At 42.4% G+C, this 24,121-nt stretch overlaps 1 protein-coding gene across 1 annotated transcript; it reads left to right on the top strand.

Annotated features, from left to right (window-relative positions):
- Window positions 1-6,670: 6,670 nt before the first annotated feature.
- Window positions 6,671-9,201, top strand: LOC105715850 (transitional endoplasmic reticulum ATPase-like). Its single transcript, XM_064366109.1, is given in 1 exon segment — window positions 6,671-9,201. A coding segment is annotated over 1 exon segment (2,445 nt). The 5' UTR covers window positions 6,671-6,689; the 3' UTR covers window positions 9,135-9,201.
- The last annotated feature ends 14,920 nt before the right edge of the window (window positions 9,202-24,121 follow it).

Here is a 24,121-nt window from a genome sequence, read left to right as displayed (position 1 = left end):
CAATGAATAATTCGTAATTTATTGTATATGTTCTTGTCCATCTCCTTTATCAGAGTTTGGGTTTTTTGTCTCTGTCAGTCTTGGGATTAATAAAACCTTCTGAAGTTTAAAAGGAAAAAGAAGCTTAACATTATTTTCCCTCTGTACTATAACTTACCCTTTTATCCATAGAAGCTGAAAGATTTAATTTTGGAACCACATCTATTTTTCACTCTAAGAAGCATATTAAATAACATATGATGGCACACAATGAAATATAATTGTTAATATGGCTTTCGGAGTACTGTTCTTTGACTCCAAAAGACACTTGATTGACTACAGTCTTCCTGATTGCAAGATAGCACAGCTCATTAACCTAAGGGTTAGGATAACATTTGCTGTGTATTTTATTGTTTTAGGAATAGGATTTTCCCAATAGATTATGTTATCTGTCTTTATAATATTTCAAGGGAAACTGTTAATTTAATTAAAAAATTCTGTTTCCTTTTTTTGAATAGATAGTACATTTATGTGGCTAAAATTCAAAAGATTCAAAAGGGTGTATAGTGAGATGTTTTTCTCCTGTCCTTGTCTTCCAGCTACCTAGTTCCTGGAGGTGATCACTGTGTTTTGGGTATTCTTCTAGACATATTCAACATATTATTATTATTTTTTTTCTGAGACAGAATCTTGCTCTATTGCCCAGGCTACAGTGCAGTGACACAATCTCAACTCACTGAAACCTCTGCCTCCTGGGTTCAAGCGATTCTCCTGCCTCAGCCTTCCAAGTAGCTGGGATTACAGGCATGTGCCAACAACAATCCCCTAATTTTGTATTATTTTAGTAAAGACAGGGTTTTACCATGTTGGCCAGGCTGATCTTAAACTCTTGGTCTTGTGATCTGCCTGCCTCGGTCTCCCAAAGTGCTGGGATTACAGGTGTGAACCACCATTCCCAGCCTAGATATATTCTAATACTGATTTTCTTTTTATTTACTTATTTAGATTTATTTTTTGTTGTTGTTAGGAATGGGGTCTTGATATTTTGTCCAAGCTGGACTCAAACTCCTGGGCTTAAGAGATCTTCCCATCTTAGCCTCCCAAATAACTGGGACTACCGGCATGAGCCACCATGCCTGGATTGATTTTTTTTAAAAAGTTATTTTGTTTTTTTTTACTACAAGGACAGGAACTCATGCTGATTTTTCTCACATCTCATTTAATCTAAGCAGACATTTGGCTCAGCCCCTAAAGGTCAGATTCAGTTATTTCCTAGAAGTGTCATTTCTCCCCACTGGCCATTTGCTATGAATTAATTTATGAAATGGAAAAATTCAGTGTAATTAAACACCTATATGAACAAACTAATAGGATGTTAAAATTGTTGGTTTTATTTAAATAATGTTTAAAAGAAATCAATTGCTGTAAGTGTAGATCACAAATGTTCTTAAAAATTAATAAAGCAGCCAGGTGCAGTGGCTCACACCTGTAATCCCAACACTTTGAGAAGCCGAGGCTGGTGGATCACCTGAGATCAGGAGTTCGAGACCAGCCTGACCAACATGGAGAAACCCCATCTCTACTAAAACTACAAAGTTAGCCAGGCATAGTGGCGCAAGCCTGTAACCCCAGCTACTGGGGAGGCTGAGGCAGAAGAATAGCTTGAACCCGGGAGGCAGAGGTTTCCGTGAGCCGAGATTGCACCATTGCACTCCAGCCTGGGCAACAAGAGCAAAACTCCATCTCAATAAATAAATAAATAAATAAATACATACATACATAAAAATAGTAGGCTGGGTGCAGTGGCTCACGCCTGTAATTCCAGCACTTTGGGAGGCTGAGGCGGGTGGATCACCTGAGGTTAGGAGATTGAGAAGACCAGCCTGGCCAACATGGCAAAACCCCATCTCTACTAAAAAAAAAAAAAAAAAAAAAAAAAAAAAATATATATATATATATATATATATATATATATATATATATATAAGCTGGGGGTGGTGGTGGGCCCCTGTAGTCCCAGCTACTCTCGAGGCTGAGGCAGGAAAATCACTTGAACCTGGGAGGCAGAGGTTGCAGTGAGCCAAGATTGTGCCACTGCACTCCAGCCTGGGCAAGACAGTGAGACTCTGTCTCAAAAAAAATATTTAAATAATACTAATAATAGGCTGGGTGTGGTGGCTTACGCCTGTAATCCCTGCACTTTGAGAGGCCAAGGTGGGTGGATCACCTGAGGTCAGGAGTTTGAGACCGGCTTGGCCAATATGAGGAAACCCTGTCCCTACTAAAAATACAAAAAATTAGCTGGACATGGTGACCTGTGCCTTTAATCCCAGCTACTCAGGAGGCTGAGGCAGAAGAATTGCTTGAATCTGGGAGGCAGAGGTTGCAATAAGCCCAGATTGCGCCACTGCACTCAAGCCTGAGCAACAAGAGCAAAACTCTGTCTTAATAATGACAATAATAAAAGAAAGCATCTTTTGGGTTGGTTTGTTAGTAAACAGGATGATTTTATATCAGGGAATTCTTTGTTGTTGCTTTAATCTTGTCATGTGGAACATGATTTATGTCAGATTAGGCTTCAAATCCATTTGCACAGTGCCCCACTCTTCCCCCCTTCAACTTTTTTTCTTGAGACGAGGTCTCATTCTGTCACCCGAGACAGAATGAGAGTGTAGTGGCATGATCACAGCTCACTGCAGCCTCAATCTTCTGGGCTCAAGCAATCCTCCTTCCTCAGCTTCACAAGTAGCTGGGACTACAGGCATGTACCACCATGCCCAGCTGATTTTTTTCCTATTTTTTGTAGAGATAGGGAGTTTCACTATGTTCCCCAGCCTAGTCTCGAACTCATAGACTCAAGTGATTCTCCTGGATCAGCTTCCTAAAGTGCTGGATTACAGGTGTGTGCCACCACACTCAGTCCAGTAACTCTTCCTTTATCCCTCTCCCTGCACTTTCAAAGCAAGCATTGCAGGCTGGTGTGGTGGCTCACGCCTATAGTCCCAGCACTTTGGGAGGCCGAGGCAGGAGGCTCACCTGAGGTCTGGAGTTTGAGACCAGCCTGGCCAACATGGTGAAACCCCATCTCTACCAAAAACACAGAAATTAGCTGGGCATTGTGGCAGGTGCCTGTAATCCCAGCTACTCAGGAGGCTGAGACAGGAGAATCTCTTGAACCCTAAAGTTGAAGGTTGCAGTGAGTTGAGGTCGTGCCACTGCACTCTGGACTGGGGAACAAAGAGCAAAACTCCATCTCAAAAACATAAATAAATAAATAAATAAATAAATAAATAAAAGCAATAATCGGCTGGACAAGGTGGCTGACACCTGTAATTCCAGCACTTTAGGAGGCCAAGACTGGTGGATCACCTGAGGTCAGGAGTTTGAGACCAGCCTGGCCAACAAGGTGAAACTCGTCTCTACTGAAAGTGTGATAATTATCTGGGCATGGTGACGGGTGCCTGTAACCCCAGCTACTTGGGAGGCTGAGGCAGGAGAATTGCTTGAATCCCAGAGGTGGAGGTTTCAGTGAATTGAGATCATGCCATTTTACTCCAGCCTGGGAGACAAGATTGAAACTCATAATAAAAAAGTAAATAAATAAAGGCAATAACACCCCTGCAAAGGATATTATAGTGAAGGTATAAAGTAAGGTATTGTCCCCAGGGTCATATTGGGTCCATAATAAGATTCCTTTCTTTTTTCTTTCCTTTTCCTTAGCCTAGCTCCTCTATTCTGCCAGCATTTGAGTTTTACACCTTTTCAGTGTTGCCCAGTGGGTCTATTCCTGTCTACCTCAATTCTCTGTTCTTCTTCTCTGTTTTGCAGCCCATTAAGGTCCTAGCTTACAAACACAGTTACAGCATAAAGAATTAATTCCAGAGTAGTCACGTCCAGAGTAATCATGTTGGATATACTGGTGTTTGGGAACAAAACTTATTTTATTATTTTTTTTTTTTTGAGACGGAGTTTCGCTCTTGTTACCCAGGCTGGATTACAATGGCGCGATCTTGGCTCACCGCAACCTCCGCCTCCTGGGTTCAGGCAATTCTCCTGCCTCAGCCTCCTGAGTAGCTGGGATTACAGGCACGCGCCACCATGCCCAGCTAATTTTTTGTATTTTTAGTAGAGACGGGGTTTCACCATGTTGACCAGGATGGTCTCGATCTCTTGACCTCCTGATCCACCTGCCTCGGCCTCCCAAAGTGCTGGGATTACAGGCGTGAGCCACCGTGCCCGGCCCGGGAACAAAACTTTTATATGGTGCTTTCCATTCAGTACAATTTGTTGAACCATGTAAACTGCATTACTATTAATGGGTCATTTGTTTGGATACGGGAATTTGTTCAAAAAATAGAAACTTAAATTGAACAGGTATTTAGTGAGATTGGACTTTCCTTGATGATGCAGGTGTGTCTTAGTTTATAGAAAGGGAAATTATTTGTGAGGTGATCCTGAAGGAAGGTACGTGGTCCCATTCACAATGAATTCCCTATTGGGGTCCTGCAAAGGGTGTTAGAGTGAAGATATAAGGTAAGGTATTGTCCTCAGGGTACATATTGGGTCCACAATCAGATTCCTTTCTTTTTTCTTTTCTTTTTTTTTTCTGAGACGGAGTTTTATTATTGTCCCCCAGGCTGGAGTGCAATAGCTCAATCTCAGCTCACTGCAACCTCTGCCTCCTGAGGTTCAAGTGATTCTCCAGCCTCAGCCTCCTGAGTAGCTGGGATTACCAGTGCCCCCTCCCCACCTGGATAATTTTTGTATTTTTAGTAGAGACGGGTTTCACCATGTTGGCCAGGCTGGTCTCAAACTCCTAACCTCCAGTGATCCACCCGCCTCAGCCTCCCAGATAGCTGGGATTACAGGCATGCGCCACCTCACCCAGCCAAGATTCAATTCTAATGAGGGCTTTTGGGCTTTTCCTGTAGTTCATACCATTTTGCTGGATTCGACAAGAACTTACATTATGCACATACCCTTAGGGAAAAATCTCAGGGTTTTATTAGTTCTGTCACTATAAAGTTATACTAACAGAACATGTACTAACTAATAAGAACAAGGTTTTCAGCCGGGCGCAGTGTCTTATGCCTGTAATCCCAGCACTTTGGGAGGCCGAGGCGGGTGGATCATGAAGTCAAGAGATCGAGACCATCTTGGCCAACATGGTGAAACCCCATCTCTACTAAAAATACAAAAATTAGCTAGGCATGGTGGTGAGTGCTTTTAGTCCCAGCTACTCGGGAGGCTGAGGCAGGAGAATTGCTTGAACCCGGGAGGCGGAGGTTGCAGTGAGCCGAGATAGCGCCATTGCACTCCAGCCTGGTGCCTGGTGACGGAGCGAGACTCTGTCTCAAAAAAAAAAAAAGAACAGGATTTTCATTTTTCATTATCAAGTACTGTAACCAGGCAACCAGGAATTTGATTAGAATCTACTGTTTGCTTGGCACACAATTCTTACTGACCTCAAAGCCTCCACCAACAAGGTTAGAGATTCCCGTGCCAATGTCATCCCTTTCTAGAATTACTGGATCTCTTATGTTAACATATCTTTTTCCCAGTGAGCTTTAGATCAAGTGTTTTTCTACATATTATTCACTTTTTAAAACCACACTGCTTTAAATGGGTTATCTGAAATACAGTGTTTTACTAGCACAATCTTACATTTTATAAGTTGAAAACAAGGTTATCTGGGCCCAACCTATTTTTTAGTCTATGTGAACACTAATTATTATAAAAGTTTAGACTTGTATACAAAATATTAGTGCTTTATTTCTGGTATGTGTTTTCACAAGAAACTTTATCACTAAAGGACAAAGTAGCAAAAACTCTGCGATCAGATGTTCTTGTTTTATAACATCTAATAATTTCATAATTATATATTTCTGCCACAGTGTTATTTGTTAGATTACTTATAAGGTGGTTATCTTACAAGCTAGGATACCAATATAGTAATGGCAGAACTAGTAGAAAACTACTGACTTGTCTAATGTACTTCCTATATAGGCTATCCTAAATTCAACAGATATCGGTTTATCTTGGGAGGCCAAGATGGGGGGGATCACCTGAGGTCAGGAGTTCGAGACCAGCCTGGCCAATTTAGCCAGCCTTTCTCTACTAAGAATACAAAAATTAGCTAGGCGTGGTGACGCATGCCTGTAATCTCAGTTACTTGGGAGACTGAGGCATGAGAGTAGCTTGAACCTGGGAGGAGGAGGTTGCAGTAAGCCGAGATCATGCCGCTGCACTCCAACCTGGGTGACAGAAAGAGATTATGTTTCAAAACAAATAAACAAACAAACAAAAATCTATATCTTTGTATTGCATTTTAGCAATGTCTTGGGGTTGCTGGGGAGAGGCGCGGAGAGGCGGGCGAGAGTCCGCAGGGCAGGCGGTGATTGGCTGAGGTGGGAGCAGCTTCCCTTCCGATGATTCGGCTCTTCTCGGCTCGGTCTCAGCGAAGCGTCTGCGGCCGTCGTTTGAGTCGTAGCTGCCGCTGCCACGGCCACCTCGCGGATCAGGAGCCAGCGTTGTTCGCCCGACGCCTAGCTGCCGGTGGGAGGAAGCGAGAGGGAAGCCGCTTGCGGGTTTGTCGCCGCTGCTCGCCCACCGCCTGGGAGAGCCGAGCCCCGGCTCAGTCAGTCACTTGCCACCCTTCGTAGCCGTTACCCGCGGGTCGCCACAGCCGCCGGCCGGGAGAGGCGCGCGCCATGGCTTCTGGAGCCGATTCAAAAGGTGATGACTTATCAACAGCCATTCTCAAACAGAAGAACCGTCCCAATCGGTTAATAGTTGATGAAGCCATCGATGAGGACAACAGTGTGGTGTCCTTGTCCCAGCCCAAGATGGATGAATTGCAGTTGTTCCGAGGTGACACAGTGTTGTTGAAAGGAAGGAAGAGACGAGAAGCTGTTTGCATCGTCCTTTCTGATGACACGTGTTCTGATGAGAAGATTCGAATGAATAGAGTTGTTCGGAATAACCTTCGTGTACGCCTAGGGGATGTCATCAGCATCCAGCCATGCCCTGATGTGAAGTATGGCAAATGTATCCATGTGCTGCCCATTGATGACACGGTGGAAGGCATTACTGGTAATCTCTTTGAGGTATACCTTAAGCCGTACTTCTTGGAAGCTTATTGACCCATCCGGAAAGGAGACATTTTTCTTGTCGGTGGTGGGATGCGTGCTGTGGAGTTCAAAGTGGTGGAAACAGATCCTAGCCCTTACTGCATTGTTGCTCCAGACACAGTGATCCACTGCGAAGGGGAGTCTATCAAACGAGAGGATGAGGAAGAGTCCTTGAATGAAGTAGGGTATGATGATATTGGTGGCTGTAGGAAGCAGCTAGCTCAGATAAAGGAGATGGTGGAACTGCCCCTGAGACATCCTGCCCTCTTTAAGGCAATTGGTGTGAAGCCTCCTAGAGGAATCCTGCTTTATGGACCTCCTGGGACAGGGAAGACCCTGATTGCTCGAGCTGTAGCAAATGAGACTGGAGCCTTCTTTTTTTTGATCAATGGTCCTGAGATCATGAGCAAATTGGCAGGTGAGTCTGAGAGCAACCTTCGTAAAGCCTTTGAGGAGGTTGAGAAAAATGCTCCTGCCATCATTTTCATTTATAAGCTGGATGCCATCACTCCCAAAAGAGAGAAAACTCATGGCAAGGTGGAGTGGCGTATTGTATCACAGTTGTTGACCCTCATGGATGGCCTAAAGGAGAGAGCACATGTTATTGTCATGGCAGCAACCAACAGACCCAACAGCATTGACCCAGCTCTACGGCGATTTGGTCGTTTTGACCGGGAGGTAGATATTGGAATTCCTGATGCTACAGGACGCTTGGAAATTCTTCAGATCCATACCAAGAACATGAAGCTGGCAGATGATGTGGACCTGGAACAGGTAGCCAATGAGACTCATGGGCATGTGGGTGCTGACTTAGCAGCCCTGTGCTCAGAGGCTGCTCTGCAAGCCATCCACAAGAAGATGGATCTCATTGACCTAGAGGATGAAACCATTGATGCCGAGGTCATGAACTCTCTAGCAGTTACTATGGATGACTTCCGGTGGGCTTTGAGCCAGAGTAACCCATCAGCACTGCGGGAAACCATGGTAGAGGTGCCACAGGTAACCTGGGAAGACATCAGCGGCCTAGAGGATGTCAAACGTGAACTTCAGGAGCTGGTCCAGTATCCTGTGGAGCACCCAGACAAATTCCTCAAGTTTGTCATGACACCCTCCAAGGGAGTTCTGTTTTATGGACCTCCTGGCTGTGGGAAAACTTTGTTGGCCAAAGCCATTGCTAACGAATGCCAGGCCAACTTCATCTCCATCAAGGGTCCTGAGCTTCTCACCATGTGGTTTGGGAAGTCTGAGGCCAATGTCAGAGAAATCTTTGACAAGGCCCGCCAAGCTGCCCGCTGTGTGCTATTCTTTGATGAGCTGGATTCGATTGCCAAGGCTCGTGGAGGTAACATTGGAGATGGTGGTGGGGCTGCTGACCGAGTCATCAACCAGATCCTGACAGAAATGGATGGTATGTCCACAAAAAAGAATGTGTTCATAATTGGCGCTACCAACCGGCCTGACATCATTGATCCTGCCATCCTCAGACCTGGCCGTCTTGATCAGCTCATCTATATACCACTTCCTGATAAGAAGTCCTGTATTGCCATCCTCAAGGCCAACCTGCGCAAGTCCCCAGTTGCCAAGGATGTGGACTTGGAGTTCCTGGCTAAAATGACTAATGGCTTCTCTGGAGCTGACCTGACAGAGATTTGCCAGCATGCTTGCAAGTTGGCCATCCGTGAATCCATCGAGAGTGAGATTAGGCGAGAACGAGAAAGACAGACAAACCCATCAGTCATGGAGGTAGAAAAGGATGATCCAGTGCCTGAGATCCGTCGAGATCACTTTGAAGAAGCCATGCACTTTGTGCGCCGTTCTGTCAGTGACAATGACATTCGGAAGTATGAGATGTTCGCCCAGACCCTTCAGCAGAGTCGGGGCTTTGGCAGCTTCAGATTCCCTTCAGGGAACCAGGGTGGAGCTGGCCCCAGTCAGGGCAGTGGAGGCGGCACAGGTGGCAGTGTATACATGGAAGACAATGACGATGACCTGTATGGCAAAGTGCTGGTGGCCAGCATGCAGTGAGCTGGCCTGCCTGGACCTTGTTCCCTGGGGGTGGGGGCCGCTTTCCCAGGAGAGGAACCAGGGGTGCGCCCACAGCCTGCTCCATTCTTCAGTGTGAACAGTTCAGCTACAGTCTTGACTATGGACAGGGGTTTCTGTTGCAAAAATACAAAACAAAAGCGATAAAATAAAAGTGATTTTCATTTGGTAGGCGGAGAGTGAATTACCAACAGGGAATTGGGCCTTGGGCCTATGCCATTTCTCTTGTAGTTTGGGGCAGTGCAGGGGACCTGTGTGGGGTGTGAGCCAAGACGCTACTGCCACCTGCCACAGTATAGCATCTGCACTTGACTCAATGCTGCCCGAGTCCTCCCTTCCCCTTGTCCAACCTGGGTAGGCGGGTAGGGGCCACAGTTGCTGGGTGTTTATAGAGTAGGTTGATTTTATTTTACATGCTTTTGAGTTAATGTTGGAAAACTAATCACAAGCAGTTTCTAAACCAAACAATGACTTGTTGTAAAAGGACAATAAACGTTGGGTCAAAATGGAGCCTGAGTACTGGGCCCTGTGCCTGCTTCTTTTCCCGGGAAGGGCCTTGGGCTACCCACCACTGCCAAGGCATTCTTTCAAATGTGAAATCCTGGAAGTTAAGATTGCACCTTCTTGCTCTCCTGATCAACATCGGTATGATGTCTCCTTTTTCCTCATCCTGTGTCTGCAGTATCACTGAATAGGACTGGTGGAAAGGGAACAGCCTGATGGAGCCCCCAAATGTGGAGAATGTGGCTTCCCTCTGCCCATTTGATGTGGATGCTAAGGCTAGGCCTGCAGAATCCCACATCCTGACCAAGGACTGTGTTGAGGTGCCATTTGAAAATCCTAGGGTTGCAAAAGAATATCCATTTGCAGGTGGATATTCTCTATACTCCCTTCTAATGCATCTAAAAATCTCGAACATTCATCCCCTGGTTGGTGATCACTTACAGTTGTGTCCAGTTTTATTTTATGTAATTTGTATGATTAAAAAAATAGCTTTTTGTTAATATAAAAAAACAAACAATGTCTTTAGGTATTTGAATCCCTCTAAATTTATTCTCAAACAATTTATTGTTAGAAACTGGTAGGAAAACAGCTATGTTTTAAAATGTTCTTTCCATGTACGATTTTCAGGGGTTTATATTTAAACGATTCTCCTGACAATTACTTCAGGACAGTAGGTAATGACTCATTGGAACAGTTGTACCTCTGACTCATGGAAAATCTAGTTTAAGTCATTTGACTCATCTGCTTCTCCCATTTAGGAAAAGTCACTATAAATGCATCGTAAGGTGCTGTGAAATGCCTGACTGCACAGATAAAAGGTGCTAGAAAATTACAAGGTTGGAGAGTCTTATGTTACCACATGGTTTCATAGAACTTCAAAAGATGTTTTAGTTTTGGTATAGATCAATTCTGAAATAATCTTTTTATGTAGGGGATTAAAAACATTTCCTCCCTTCAATATGAAATGTCTCATTAAGAAGTCTTAGAGCTTCTGTAGGCTTCTGATGATTATGCTAAACGGAATAAATTGAAGCATTTCTTCTTGAATTTAATTTAAATTTTTTGCTAATTTAAAAATCCACACAATATCAAAAGCATACCATAGACTAATTAAATCAGTTGCTTATTTCACTTTAAAGTAAAATTAAGCCTATCTGTAGCATAACTTTTTAAAGATTCACCAATATTAGCCTTCAAAAATGACTTCACCAAACAGAAAGTATGATTTAATGTGTAAACAATATGCTTTTATTAGAATAACAAAACTTTTAAAAAATAATAGACTTTTTAAATAACACGTTTAGATTTACGGAAAAATTGAGAAGATAGTACAGCATTCCCGTACACCCCATAGCACTTTCTCTGTTATTAACATATATTAATATGGTATATTTGTTAAAATTAATGAACCAATATTGATACATTATTTACTAATGTCCATGGTTTATTCTTATTTCTTGGACCCAATATGCTTTTTCTTTCCCAGGATTTTATTAAGCATATCACATTACATTTAGTTTTTTTTTTTTTTAGAGACAGGGTTTCACCATGTTGGCCAGGATGGTCTTGATCTCTTGACCTTGTGATCCGTCCGCCTTGGTCTCCCAAAGTGCTGGGATTACAGGCGTGAGCCACCGTGCCTGACCTACATTTAGTTATTATGTGTCCTTAGGCTCCTCTTGTCTATGATACTTTCTCAGATATCTTCTGTTTCTGATGACTTTGACAGTTTTGAGGAGTACTGGTGAAGTAGTTGGTAGCATATCCCTCTATGGAGGTTTCTCTGACCGTTTTCTCTTGATTGTACTGAAGCTGTATGATTTTGGGAGAAGAACACAGAGGTGAAGTACTATTTTCTTTTTCTTCTTCTTTTTCTTGGAGATGGAGTCACACTCTGTCACCCAGGCTGGAGTGCAATGATGAGATCTTGGCTCATCACAACCTCCGCCTCCCAGGTTAAAGTCAAGTGATTCTCCTGCCTCAGTCTCCTGAATAGCTGGGATTACAGGCACACACCACCACACCAGGATAATTTTTGTATTTTTAATAGAGACGGGGTTTCACCATGTTGGCCAGGCTGGTCTTGAACATCTGACTTTGTGATCTGTCCATCTCGGCCTCCCAAAGTGCTGGGATTACAGGCGTAAGCCACTGCACCATGCTGAAGTACTATTTTCATCACATAGTGTTAAGGCTATATATACCAACTGATTTATCTCTGGTCATGTTGACCTTGTCACCTGGCTGACACAATGTTTGTCAAGTTTCTCCATTGGAAATTTATTTTTCCTCCTTCCTATATTGTGCTTTTTGGAAAAAAGTCATTATGCACAGACCACACTTAGAGTTGGAAATTAAGTTCCCCCTTCTTGAGGGTGGAATATCTATATAAGTTATTTGGATTTTTTTTGCATGAGATTTGTCTATTCTCCCTTGATCATTTATTTATCCAATCATTGTTTATATCAGCATGGATTCATAGATTTTTATGTTATACATTGGTTTATAATCTAATGCTACTTTATCTTGTGGCTCAAATTGTTTCAGCTTTGGCCACTGGAAATTCTTTCAGTTGCCTCCAATGTTGCTTTGACATACTTACATTGTTGTTTATTTTTTCATTTTTGGTTCTTTTAGAGACAAGGTCTAGCTCTGTTGCCCAGGCTAGAGTGCAGCAGCTTTGAACCCAAGGAGGAGCCTCAGGGCTCAGGGAATCCTCATACCTCAGCCTCCTGAGTAGTTGGAACTACAGGGGCATGCTACCGATCCTTGCTTTTTTTTTTTTTTTAAGAGATGTCAGGGGTGCGGGGGGTGGGTCTCATCATGTTGCCCAGGCTGGTCTAGAACTCCTGGGCTTAAGTGATCCTCTACCTCAGTCACCCAGAATGCTAAGGTTATAGACACAGCCTACCATATCTGGCCTCCTGCTAATTAAAAAAAAATTTTTTTTTTTTTTTTTTTTTTTGAGACAGAGTCTCACTCTGTCACCAGGCGCCAGGCTGGAGTGCAGTGGAGCGACCTCAGCTCACTGCAACCTCCGCCTCCCGGGTTCAAGCAATTCTCCCGCCTCAGCCTCCCAAGTAGCTGGGATTACTGGCGCCCACCACCATGCCTGGCTAATTTTGTATTTTTAGTAGACACGAGGTTTCACCATGTTGGCCAGGCTGGTCTCGAATTCCTGACCTCCGGTGATCCACCCGCCTCCACCTCCCAGAGTTCTGGGATTACAGGCGTGAGCCACCACGCCCAGCCAACACATTTGTTTTAACCTTAATGTTCAGGCTAAAAATGGCCAGAGAGAAATATAAAGTCCTGTGGTATATGCTGGGCCTAATATGCGTTTCTTGCCCATATCTAATACTACTTTGGAAGGTTGAATATGTACTGGAAAGGTCCATTTGATGTTCAATGATTCTAAGAGGCTGTTGTTTCCCTGGGGGACTCTGTGTTGAGCCTGAGAACAATTCTACTGCTGTCTCATGGTAGTACAGCAATGTAAGAACTGACTGCTTAAGCTTTACTGGCTGGAAAAAAGACGAAGCTTATAACGACTCTGCAATTATCATTCGAGTCAATTTATATGCATTGATGCAGTCTCATACACTGTCCTTAGTCTTCTTCTGGGCTGCTTACTGCAGATATGCTGCAGAGGCTTTGGAGATGCAGTGGCCACAAGCAAACTTACTGAACATAACAGTTCCATTCCTGAGAAAGACGAGGATTTATTTTTTCATCCTGCCACCAAAGTTTCTTACTGATGGGATAAATAGCAAGCCTACATTATACTCCAATTTTTGCTTTCAGAGAGAACCATATAGCCTTGCAGATTTAAAGGTTTTTAAATATAGCAAGCATAAAATGAGTGGACTTCTCTGTTGTTGGCCTATATATTATTATTATTTTGTCCTATATAATACTTTTTTTTTCCTTATGAGAGCTAGGGCTGCTGGTCAGACCTTTAACCCTACTCAGTCAATATCACAGATAACATTTCTGAAGGTATAGGTAGATTCAGATTTTTTTTTTTTTTTTTTTAGACAGAGTCTCACTCTGTTGCCAGGCTGGAGTGTAGTGGCGCCATCTCAGCTCACTGCAATCTCCGCCTCCTGGGTTCAAGTGATTCTCCTGCCTCAGCCTCCCAAGTAGCTGGGACTATAAGCGCACGCCACCATGTCCGGCTAATTTTTGTATTTTTAGTAGAGACAGGGTTTCACCATGTTGGCCAGGATGATCTCGATTTCTTGACCTCGTGATCTACCGGCCTCGGCCTCCCAAAGTGCTGGGATTACAGGCGTGAGCCACCATGCCTGGCTAGTAGATCCAGATTTTATGGGGCATGAAGATTATACAGTTTGAAAGGCCCTGTTCAAAATAAAGGACAAAATTAGGTTCATTTCTTAGAAGGGGCCCAAGCAATGTGAAGCACTGAAGTTTAAGGTTTGTTAGCTTTATGGATAAGTCTGTCACGACTAAGAACATTTATGAAAGTAAAATAATTTATGAATGTAAAATAACACCAAAATTACATATTCCCATATCTGTGTGTGTGGTTTCATATATATGTGTGTCTATATATATATATATATATATATATGAAAGAAAAAACAGCGTCTTCATAGGAACACTATTTCTATCCCTTCTCCGATACAGAATCTAGCGAGTTAGACTGGACCAACTAAATGGTCAAATTTGAATCTCAGATTTTACAATTCTTATATAAAATGAAGTAGGGAGTGGTTAAATGTGCTAGCATGGAAAAGAGCAAGTCCAAATACCTCAACTTGAGCTGGCCTGGATTGCTAAGTTAGACACTTCCCTGAGTGAGGATCAGGCCTATTTTACATAAGGCTCCTAGAAGAGAGGACACTGAGGGAGAGAGAGACAGAGACAGAGATCATTCCTGTGAGTGCCATTTACCTTTGAAAGTGTCTTCCTAGTACACTGTAGGCTATCCTTCCTCCTACAGGGCAAGGGGTCAGGCAGGAGCCCTTCCTGTGTGGCAGAGCTAAGCAGCAGAGCAAAGCAAGTTGGCTAGGTGGTAGAGGACATGGAGGTTACAGAAGCAAACATGGTTTTCTGCCTTCCCCATCTCTGGACTACGAAATGACCCACTAATGCTTTCTGAAAATTTACCCATTTATCCAATAATACTTTCCTAAAATTTGGAAAATATTGATATTTACTGAAGTTTTGGATTGTTTGCTCTGACTGATCAAGATGTTTAATTCATCTGCTATTTATATAGTATTAGTTCCAAAAAACAAAAGCTCAGTCTAAAAGAATGGGGGTAAAGAAACTTATGGACTGAGAACTGGATCTACAGCTCTGTTTCTCCCTCTCCTGGGTCAGTTTCTACTTCCCTCTGTGTTTCTGTTCATTGTCTTCCTGGTGGCTAACTTCTGCTTGTTTCTGCTCCCTTTTAACTTCTGTGTCCACATGACTTGGACTTGTTATAGAACTATGCTAGGTGCTGGAAACATAGCAATGAGTAAGGAAGCCCTGACTTCACAGCCCCTCATGGGACTCACAGTGGGGCAGGGAATAAACACACACACACACACACACACACACACACACACACAGTCATGATGTGCTATGAAACAAATTCGTCAGATACAATGAAAGCTTACATTAAGGCAGTGATAATGATCTACGAATGGGTCATGAAATCTATCTAGTGGCTTAAGACCAGTGTTTTTAACAAAATAAATAAAAAATGTCCTAGTAAATTGCAGATAATAAGGAGAAGTATTCTTTTGTGAAATTTTTATTTCTGTTTACATTGTCAGTGAATAAATACAAAAATCCAAAGGCTTCTAGAGTATGCTTTCAAGAGAAAAGATAGATAATAAACAAGATAAATTAGTAAAATATGGAGTATATTATAAGATGACAAGAAACTGAAAAACAAAAGGCAAGAAGAGGGAGTATATAAAATGTGAAGGGTGGGTGTTAAAATTTTATGAAGGGTAGCCAGAGAAGACTTCTTTGGGAAGGCACCTTGTGGTTAAAGATCTCAAATATTTGAGGGAGCTAACCATGTGGATGTTTGGTGGAGGAACATTCCAGGCGGGAGGAAGTCAGTGCAAAGGCCCTGAGCGTGGCTGGCCAGTCTGAAGAGAAGCAAGGCCAATATGACTGAAGGGGAGTGCCTGGGAGGACTTGTAGGTGATGAGGAAAGAGGGTGAGTAAGGGTCAGTGGAGGTCAGTGTGGCAGATCATGTAAGGCTCTGTGATTTGTAGTAGGCAGGGCCTTGGTTTCGACTCTGAGTGAGATGGGAAGCCATTGGACGGCATTGAGCAAAAGAGTGACATATCTGATTTATGTTTTAATAGGATCACTTTGGCTGCAGGATTGAGAATAGTTTTAAGAAAAAGGCAGAAACAGGATTAGAATGTAAATTCCATTAAAGCAAAGTTTTATTCCCCTCCCTGTGCCCATGTGTTCTTATTGTTTAACACACGCCTATGAGTGAGAGCATCACACACTGGGGTCTGTTAGGGGGTGGGGGACTAGGGGAGGGACAGCGGGGTGTGGGGAGGGATAATATTGGGAGAAATGCCTGATGTAGGTGACGGGAGGGATGGAGGCAGCAAACCACCATGGCATGTGTGTACCTATGCAACAATCCTGCAAGATCTGCACATGTACCCCAGAACTTAAAGTACAATAATAAAAAAAAGCAAAGTTTTTATATGTTTTATTCACTTTGCATACCTAGTGCTTTATAATAGCGACTGGCAGGTAGAGATAATCATTTGTTTAAGAATGCATATCTGCCTGTATGTGCACCAGATCATGATACAAAATATATTTCTTATGGTGAGTCTAGGTCAAAAGGATTGAAAATCTCTGTTTTAAAACTGACCTAGTCTTGCTGGGCACAGAGGCTCACGCCTGTAATCCCAGCATTTTGGGAGACCGAGGTGGGAGGATCATGAGGTCAGGAGTTCAAGACCAGCCTGACCAGCATGGTGAAACCCCGTCTCTACTAAAAATACAAAAATTAGGGCATGGTGGTGTGCGCCTGTAATCTCAGCAACTCAGGAGGCTAAGGCAGGTGAATCACTTGAACCCGGGAGGCAGAGGTTGCAGTGAATGAAGATCATGCCACTGCATCCAGCCTGGGCAACAGAGTGAGACTCCGTCTCAAAAAACAAACAAACAAACAAACAAAACCTGTCCTAGTCTTGGTTCTCAGGAAAGGGATTTTCTGGAAATTGACCTTTTTTAGGCTGAGATCTGAAGAATGAACAAGAGGGCATGGGGGTGGTAGAGAAAATACTTTTTCAGAAGTTGTAAATTTGAGAATCATCAGCATATGCATAGTATTTGAAGCTCTCTGCAGGTGTTTTTGTCTGTGTGAAAGTAAGGAGGCAAATTAAAGTCATTGCTAACCGCCTCCGCTTTCTGTTTCCTATTTTGTATGCTCATTTCCTGTAACATTTGTCCTGTTGAAAAATAGCATATAATAGTCATTTGTTTTTTAGAAAGTATAAATCTTGAAGGATGCTTCCTGTATCACATCATAGTAATAGGAAAAGTCAGTGAATTTGAAATTCATATTTAGTTTATTTAAATGAGTAAGAAGATTCACGAATATTTTAGGTATGCCACATTTTCTGAGGCTATATCTTTTTACCTCTGAGTCCGTGATTCAATTGTGACTACTCGGAACATGCTGCTTCTATACAAATATTGGTATGAGTTATATCAACTGCCCAAGGGACTAGCCATGATTTTTTTCTTTTGGGGACTGTTGGGAAAACATCATTGTGTGTTGGAATGTGAGAATGACATGAGATTTGGTAGAAGCCAGGGGTGGAATGAAACGGTTTAGCTCTGCGTCCCCACCCAAATCTCCTCTTGAATTACAATTCTGACATGTCAGTGGCCGGGGCGGCCGGGGGGGAACTGGTGGGAGGTGATTGGATCATGGGGGCAGTTTCCCCCACGTTGTTTTTATGATAGTGAGTGAATTCTCATGAGATCTAATGATTTCAAAGTGTGGCACTTTGCCACTCGCTCTCTCTCTTTCCTGCCAACGTGTAAGATGTGCTTTGCTTCCCCTTTGCCTTCTTTCATGATTCTGTTTCCTGAGGCTTCCCTAGACATGTGGAACTGTGAGTCAATTAAACCTCTTTCCTTTACAAATCACCCAGTCTCAGGTTATAGCAGTGTGAAAATGGACTAATACACTGATCAAAGAACAATGGGTTCCAGCCAGGGTGGAGGTTCCCTAGGCCACAAGGGAGTGTGGGGGTGTTGGGGGTGGAGTACGGTGGGGTATAGGGGGGTGTGGAGTGTTGCGGAGTATTGTGAGGGAGGGGAGGGCCTTTAAGGTCTGCAGCGTGGAGGCAGAGAAAAAAACTAAACTTTCCTCTTAATACTGCTTTAGCTGTATCTCAGATATTTTGGTATGCTATATCTTCATTTTCATTAGTTTCAAAGAATTCCTTGGTTTCTGCTTTAATTTCATTGTTTACCCAAAAGTCATTCAGTAACAGGTTGTTTAATTTCCATGTAATTATATCATTTGGGAGACCTTCTTAGTATTAATTTTTATTTATTAATTTTTTTTGCACTATGGTCCAAGAGTGTTGTTGGTATGATTTCGGTTTTTAAAAATGTGTTGAGATTGCTTTATGGCCAATTGTGTTTGATTTTAGAATATGTGTTGTGTGCAGATGAGAAGAATGTATATTCTGTTGTTGGGTGGAATGTTCTGTAGAGGTCCATAGGTCTATTTCATCAAGCGCCGAGTTTAGGTTCTGAATATCTTTGCTAGTTTTCTGCCTTGATGATCTGTCTAATAGTGAGATGTTGAAGTATTCCAATATTATTGTGTGTTTATCTAAGTCTCTTCATAGGTCTGTAAGAATTTGTTTTATGAATCTCGGTCCATTAGTGTTGGATGCATATATATTTAGGATAGTTAGGTCTTCTTGTTGAGTTGAACTCTTTATCATTATGTAATGCCCTTCTTTGTCCTTTTTAAATTGTTGGTTTAAAGTCTGTTTTATCAGAATTTTTTTTTTTTTACTTTTTCTATTTTTTGAGACTGAGTCTTGGTCTGTCGCCCAGGCTAGAGTGCAGTGGTGCGATCTTGGCTCACTGCAACCTTCACCACCTGGGTTCAAGCGATTCTCCTGCCTCAGCATGCCGAGTAGCTGGGATTACAGGTGCCCCTCACCATGCCAGGCTAATTTTTGTATTTTTTTAGTAGAGATGAGGTTTCACCATGTTGGTCAGGATGGTCTTGAACTCCTGACTTCCAGTGATCCACCCACCTCAGCCTCCCAAAGTGCTGGGATTACAGGCATGAGCCACTATGCCCAGCCTTTCATCAGAAATTAGAATAGCAACCTCTCTGCTGTTTTTTTGTTTTATTTTGTAAATTTTTCTTCATTTCTTTATTTTGAGCCTTTGGGTATCATTGCATGAGATGGATCTCTTGAAGACAGCATACAGTTGAGTCTTGCATCTTTGTCCAATTTGTCTCTCTGTGAAACTTAGGCTTTTTTAAAGAGACAGTTCTCAATGTCAGTGTTTAAGATTTTTTCCTTTAGTTATGGGGGCTTACTTTGTTGTCCAGGCTGGTCTTGAATTCCTGGCTTCAAGTGATCCTTCTGTTTCAGCCTCCCACAGTGTTAGCATTACAGGCATAAGCCACTGTACCCAGACTAGTGTTTCAGATTTTTTTGTGATCCCACGCTCTTTCAAGCTGTCTCTGTCCCCAGTTCTCTTTGGCAAATTTGCCAGCCTACAGTTTATTTTATATCTCCAAAAAATCTATCAATCTAGTTTTAGTCTAATTCTGGTTCACACAGTATCCTATAGTAGAGCCCCACAACATCAACCAAAAGTGTGATGGTTTATAAAACCCCTTCTGTCTGCCACTGTGACTTCCAACTTTTGAATATCTAGCACTACAAAGCTATCAAAAGGATGTTCAGACTTTCACCTACCTCTTAAGAAACTGATAAACAATCAGAACAGAAATAATTCCAAATATCAGGTTTATTTTCTGGAGTCCTGCTTTAGCAACTTTTGTTTTGTTTTGAGATGGAGTCTTGCTCTGTTGCCCAGGCTGAAGTGCAATGGTGTGATCTTGGCTCACTGCAGTCTCCGCCTCCTGGGTTCAAGCAATTATCCTGCCTCAGCCTCCTGAGTAGCTGGGACTACAGGCACCTGCCACCAATAGTTTTGTACTATAGTAGAAATGGGGTTTCTCCATATTGGCCAGGCTGGTCTCAAACTCCTGACCTTGTGATCTGCCTGCCTCGGCCTCCCAAAGTGCTGGGATTATAGGCATAAGCCACTGTGCCCAGCTTTAGCCTTCATCTTTACCCAATACTTTATTCACTTGTTATCTCATTGATGCTCATAATCAGATGTTTTATATTTCTAGTAGAGTTATAGTTTTTCTTACTGAGAAAGTCATACAAATGATCTTGTGTCTTAGTCTATTAGTGGTGCTATAACAATATCTGAGACTGGGTAAGTGATAGGGAACAGAAATGTATTGTCTCACAGTTCTGGAGGCTGTGAAGTCCAAGAATATGGCATTGGCATTTGGCACAGGACTTTTTACTGTGCCATCCCTTTGTGGAAAGTGGAAGGGCAAAAGAGAATGAAAGAAAAAGACAGCAAGAGATTGAACTTGCCTCAAGACCTTTTTATAATTGGCATTAAGCCATTTATGATGGTAGAAAGTTTGCAGACAACAGAATGAACTCACTTTTGTCAGACCCATGCAAAATAGGGGCAGCAAGGCCTGAAGGAGAGGAGGCTCATGCTTATATATCTGAGATAAGAACTGTTTCCAAGAACTTCCTAAAAATCCTTTCACTTCTTTCATGCATCGTTTATAAGATTTATCATAAGTGGCTCACGCCTATAATCCCAGCACTTTGGGAGGCTGAGGAGGGCGGATCACTTGAGGTGAGGACTTTGAGACCAGGCTGGCCAACATAATGAAACCTTGTATCTACTAGAAACACAAAAATGAGCCGGTTGTGGTGGCACATGACTGTAATCTCAGCTACTTGGGAGGCTAAGGCAAGAGAATTGCTTGAACCGGGAGGCGGAGATTGCAGTGAGCTGAGATCGTGCCACTGCACTGCAACCTGGGCAACAGAGCAAGACTCCATCTCAAAAAAAAAAAAACAAGATTAATCACAAGACATTCTTTAAGACTGCAGTGATTAAGTTAAGATGTTCTTGGAAAAACCTTTGCCCAGCAATGGCATTTCTACCAATGAACTAACAACTCTTGGCTTAGAAACTCCATGACCAATGAGCCATTTCTAAGCAGCTCATGTAAATATTTTTTGCTAATAAAGGCTCTTGTTACTCTTTCTTCACTGAATGCACTGGTGGCTTGCCATTTCATGCATTCCAGATTATAATCCTCATTTCTATTCACAAGTAAACTCAATATATTTAGAAATAATTTTCTCTAGCGTCTTTTGACAACCTCGTGACCTAAACACCTCTCATTAGCCCCACCTACTAACACTATTGCAATGGGATTTAAGTTTCCAACACACGAAATTTGGGAGACACAGTCAAACTATAGCACCTTGTCTGCCACTACTGGAATCAGATATCCACACTGTGTTTTTCTAAAAAAGAATCAAATCTTTTTTTTGTTTGTTTGTTTGTTTGAGATGGAGTCTTGCTTTGCTGTCCAGGCTGGATTGGAGTATCACCATCTTGGCTCACTTCAACCTCTGCCTTTTGGGTTCAAGTGATTCTCCTGCCTCAGCCTTCCAAGTAGCTGGGATTACAGGCACACACCACCACGCCCAGCTAATTTTTGCATTTTTAGTAGAGACAAGGTTTTACCATGTTGGCCAGGCTGGTCTCGAATTCCTGACCACAAGTGATCCACCCACCTCACGCTCTCAAAGTGCTAGGATTATAGTCATGACCCACCATGCCCGACCCAAATCTTTTATTTGATTAGTAAATTAATTAACAGATGTGGACTCACACTATCACCTAGGCTGGAGTGCAGTGGTGCAATCAGAGCTCATAGCTGAACTTCTGGACTCAAGTGATCCTCCTGCCTCAGTCTCCCAAGTAGCTAGGATTATAGGTGCATGCCACCATGCCCAGCTAATTTATTTTTTGTAGAGCTAGGTCTTGCTATGTTGCCCAGGCTGGTCTTTAACTCCTGGCTTCAAGTGATCCTTCTGTTTTGACATCTCAAAGCACTGGGATTGTAGGTGTGGGCCATTGCACCTGGACTAAATCTTTTACTTAATGCTACACCTCCACTTCCTATGACCCTCTTTTTAAAAAAAAATCAAATATTAAGTTTGTAGACTTATTCACTTATGTTTATTTTATAAAAGTGAAGAAAAGCTTATTTTATGACAAATGTTATCCTTCTTTCTTGAACTGACTAAGAAAAGTGATTTCTTCCTCATTAGTTTAGTGGTTTTAAAAAAAAGAAGAAAGAAAATAAAATTACTTCTCAGGTGTTTTCCTCATTAAATAAATATGCAGCCAGGTGCGGTGGCTCATGCCTGTAATCCCAGCACTTTGGAAGGCAGAGGCGGTCGGATGACCTGAGGTCAGGAGTTTGACACCAGCCTGATCAACATGGAGAAACTCCGTCTTTACTAAAAATACAAAATTAGCCGGGTTTGGTGGCACATGCCTGTAGTCCCAGCTACTCGGGAAGCTGAGGCAGGAGAATCGCTTGAACCCAGGGAGCAGAGGTTGCAGTGAGCCAAGATCCTGCTGTTGAACTACAGCCTGAGCAACAAGGTCGAAGAAAAAAAAAAAAAAAGCAAAGTATTTCCAGCAAAGTATTTCCTGCTTAGTGCAGAGAAGATCTCTTGAAGTATATTGTCCAAAAAGGAGGAGAAAACTTTTTACCTCTAGGTTTCCTCTTTGGGGATTTTTCATTGTTTCAGGTCACTACCACTTACCTCGGTTCCTTCAGAGATAGGCTCCTTCCTTAAAAACTTTGACCCAAATGTAAACAAAACCCTCAGTCTCCCGCTAGTTATGCTTATTGCTCTGTGCCCATGTAAGTGTACATACACACACACTTTTAAAAATGTTGAGTTCATACAAATATCAATAATTCTATTCAAATGCCACAGGGTCTTTCTTATTCTCCCTCATTCCATATTTGTATCTCTCTTCCTCATGGAGAGCTGTGGCTCTCAGAGGGATTAGTCAACCACAACTTCTACCCGTCTGCCAGAATTATCTAGCAGAATTGAGCCTCAGTTGTCCACAGCTGTAATCTGCTTGATGAAGGTAACATTGTTGGTTTTCTTTTTTCCCTTCCCTGGACAACTTCTCTATTCCTCTACGGGTGCTTCTGGGACTCACTTCCCAAGTAAACGACCTGTATTCAAATTCTTGTCTCAGTATAGCTTCTGGGGAAACCCCACAAAAGTCACACACCCCACTCACCTACCTCCTGATCCCAAGTACCAAAAATCAGTCTTGTAAAAACTACAAACATACAGGTTCAAAGCATATTACATTAGCAATATAATGAGATATATGTACACAGTAAAATATAGTACAAATTTAGGAAGAAAAACTTTACTTTCTCATGCTCATATTTATTTATTTATTTTTTGAGACAGCGTCTCACTCTGTTGCCAGGTGCCAGGCTGGAGTGCAGTGGCACGATCTCGGCTCACTGCAATCTCCGCCTCCTGGGTTGAAGCAATTCTCCTGCCTTAGCCTCCAGAGTAGCTGGGACTACAGGCACGCGCCACCATGCCCAGCTAATTTTTGTATTTTTAGTAGAGACGGGGTTTTATCATGTTGGCCAGGATGGTCTCGATCTCTTGATCTCATGATCTGCCCGCCTCGGCCTCCCAAAGTGCTTGGATTACAGGCGTGAGCCACTGTGCCTGGCCTCATGCTCATATTTTAATACTCAGTTATTCCATTTATCATAAAACATAATTGTATTAATATTAGTTTCGTGTATGAGTTAAATTATAGTGTTTACAGCTAAAAGAAGAAAAAAAATGAAAGAAGGCAAGAAAGAAAGTGGTAAGAAAATAGAATACAAAAAGGGAGAGAAAAAAATACATCTACATACAGAGTGAATGCTCTGTTTTTAAATGGCCTTTGTGATTCATAAACACTAACAATGTGTCATTTGATCCACAGACCCATGCCTCCAAGGAGCAAATGTAGGAATAAATGAACACTAAGGCCCTAATTTTGATCTTATGCAAAAAAGGTAATATTACTTCATCAAATGAGCTGTTTGTGACTAAAGAAATGAATTGAAAAAACTTGATTCCCTCTCATCTTTGGTTCATTATTGGGATAGAAAGGAATAAAACCAGGAGCATTCTTAGATCAGCTCCAGTTTAGTAAGAACGGTTCTCCACACGACGTAACAAAACACCTCTAAATCTTTCAAAGGAAAAAAATGCAAGGCTTTGCTCCAGATCTATACAGAGGTAAAACA

Source organism: Aotus nancymaae, unplaced genomic scaffold (assembly GCF_030222135.1).
Source record: "Aotus nancymaae isolate 86718 unplaced genomic scaffold, 86718_ANA_hifiasm-v0.15.2.pri h1tg000064l_0, whole genome shotgun sequence".
NCBI classification, from domain to species: domain Eukaryota; kingdom Metazoa; phylum Chordata; class Mammalia; order Primates; family Aotidae; genus Aotus; species Aotus nancymaae.
Note: the sequence above shows the minus strand (reverse complement) of the source record. Positions and strands in the feature narration are given on the sequence as shown.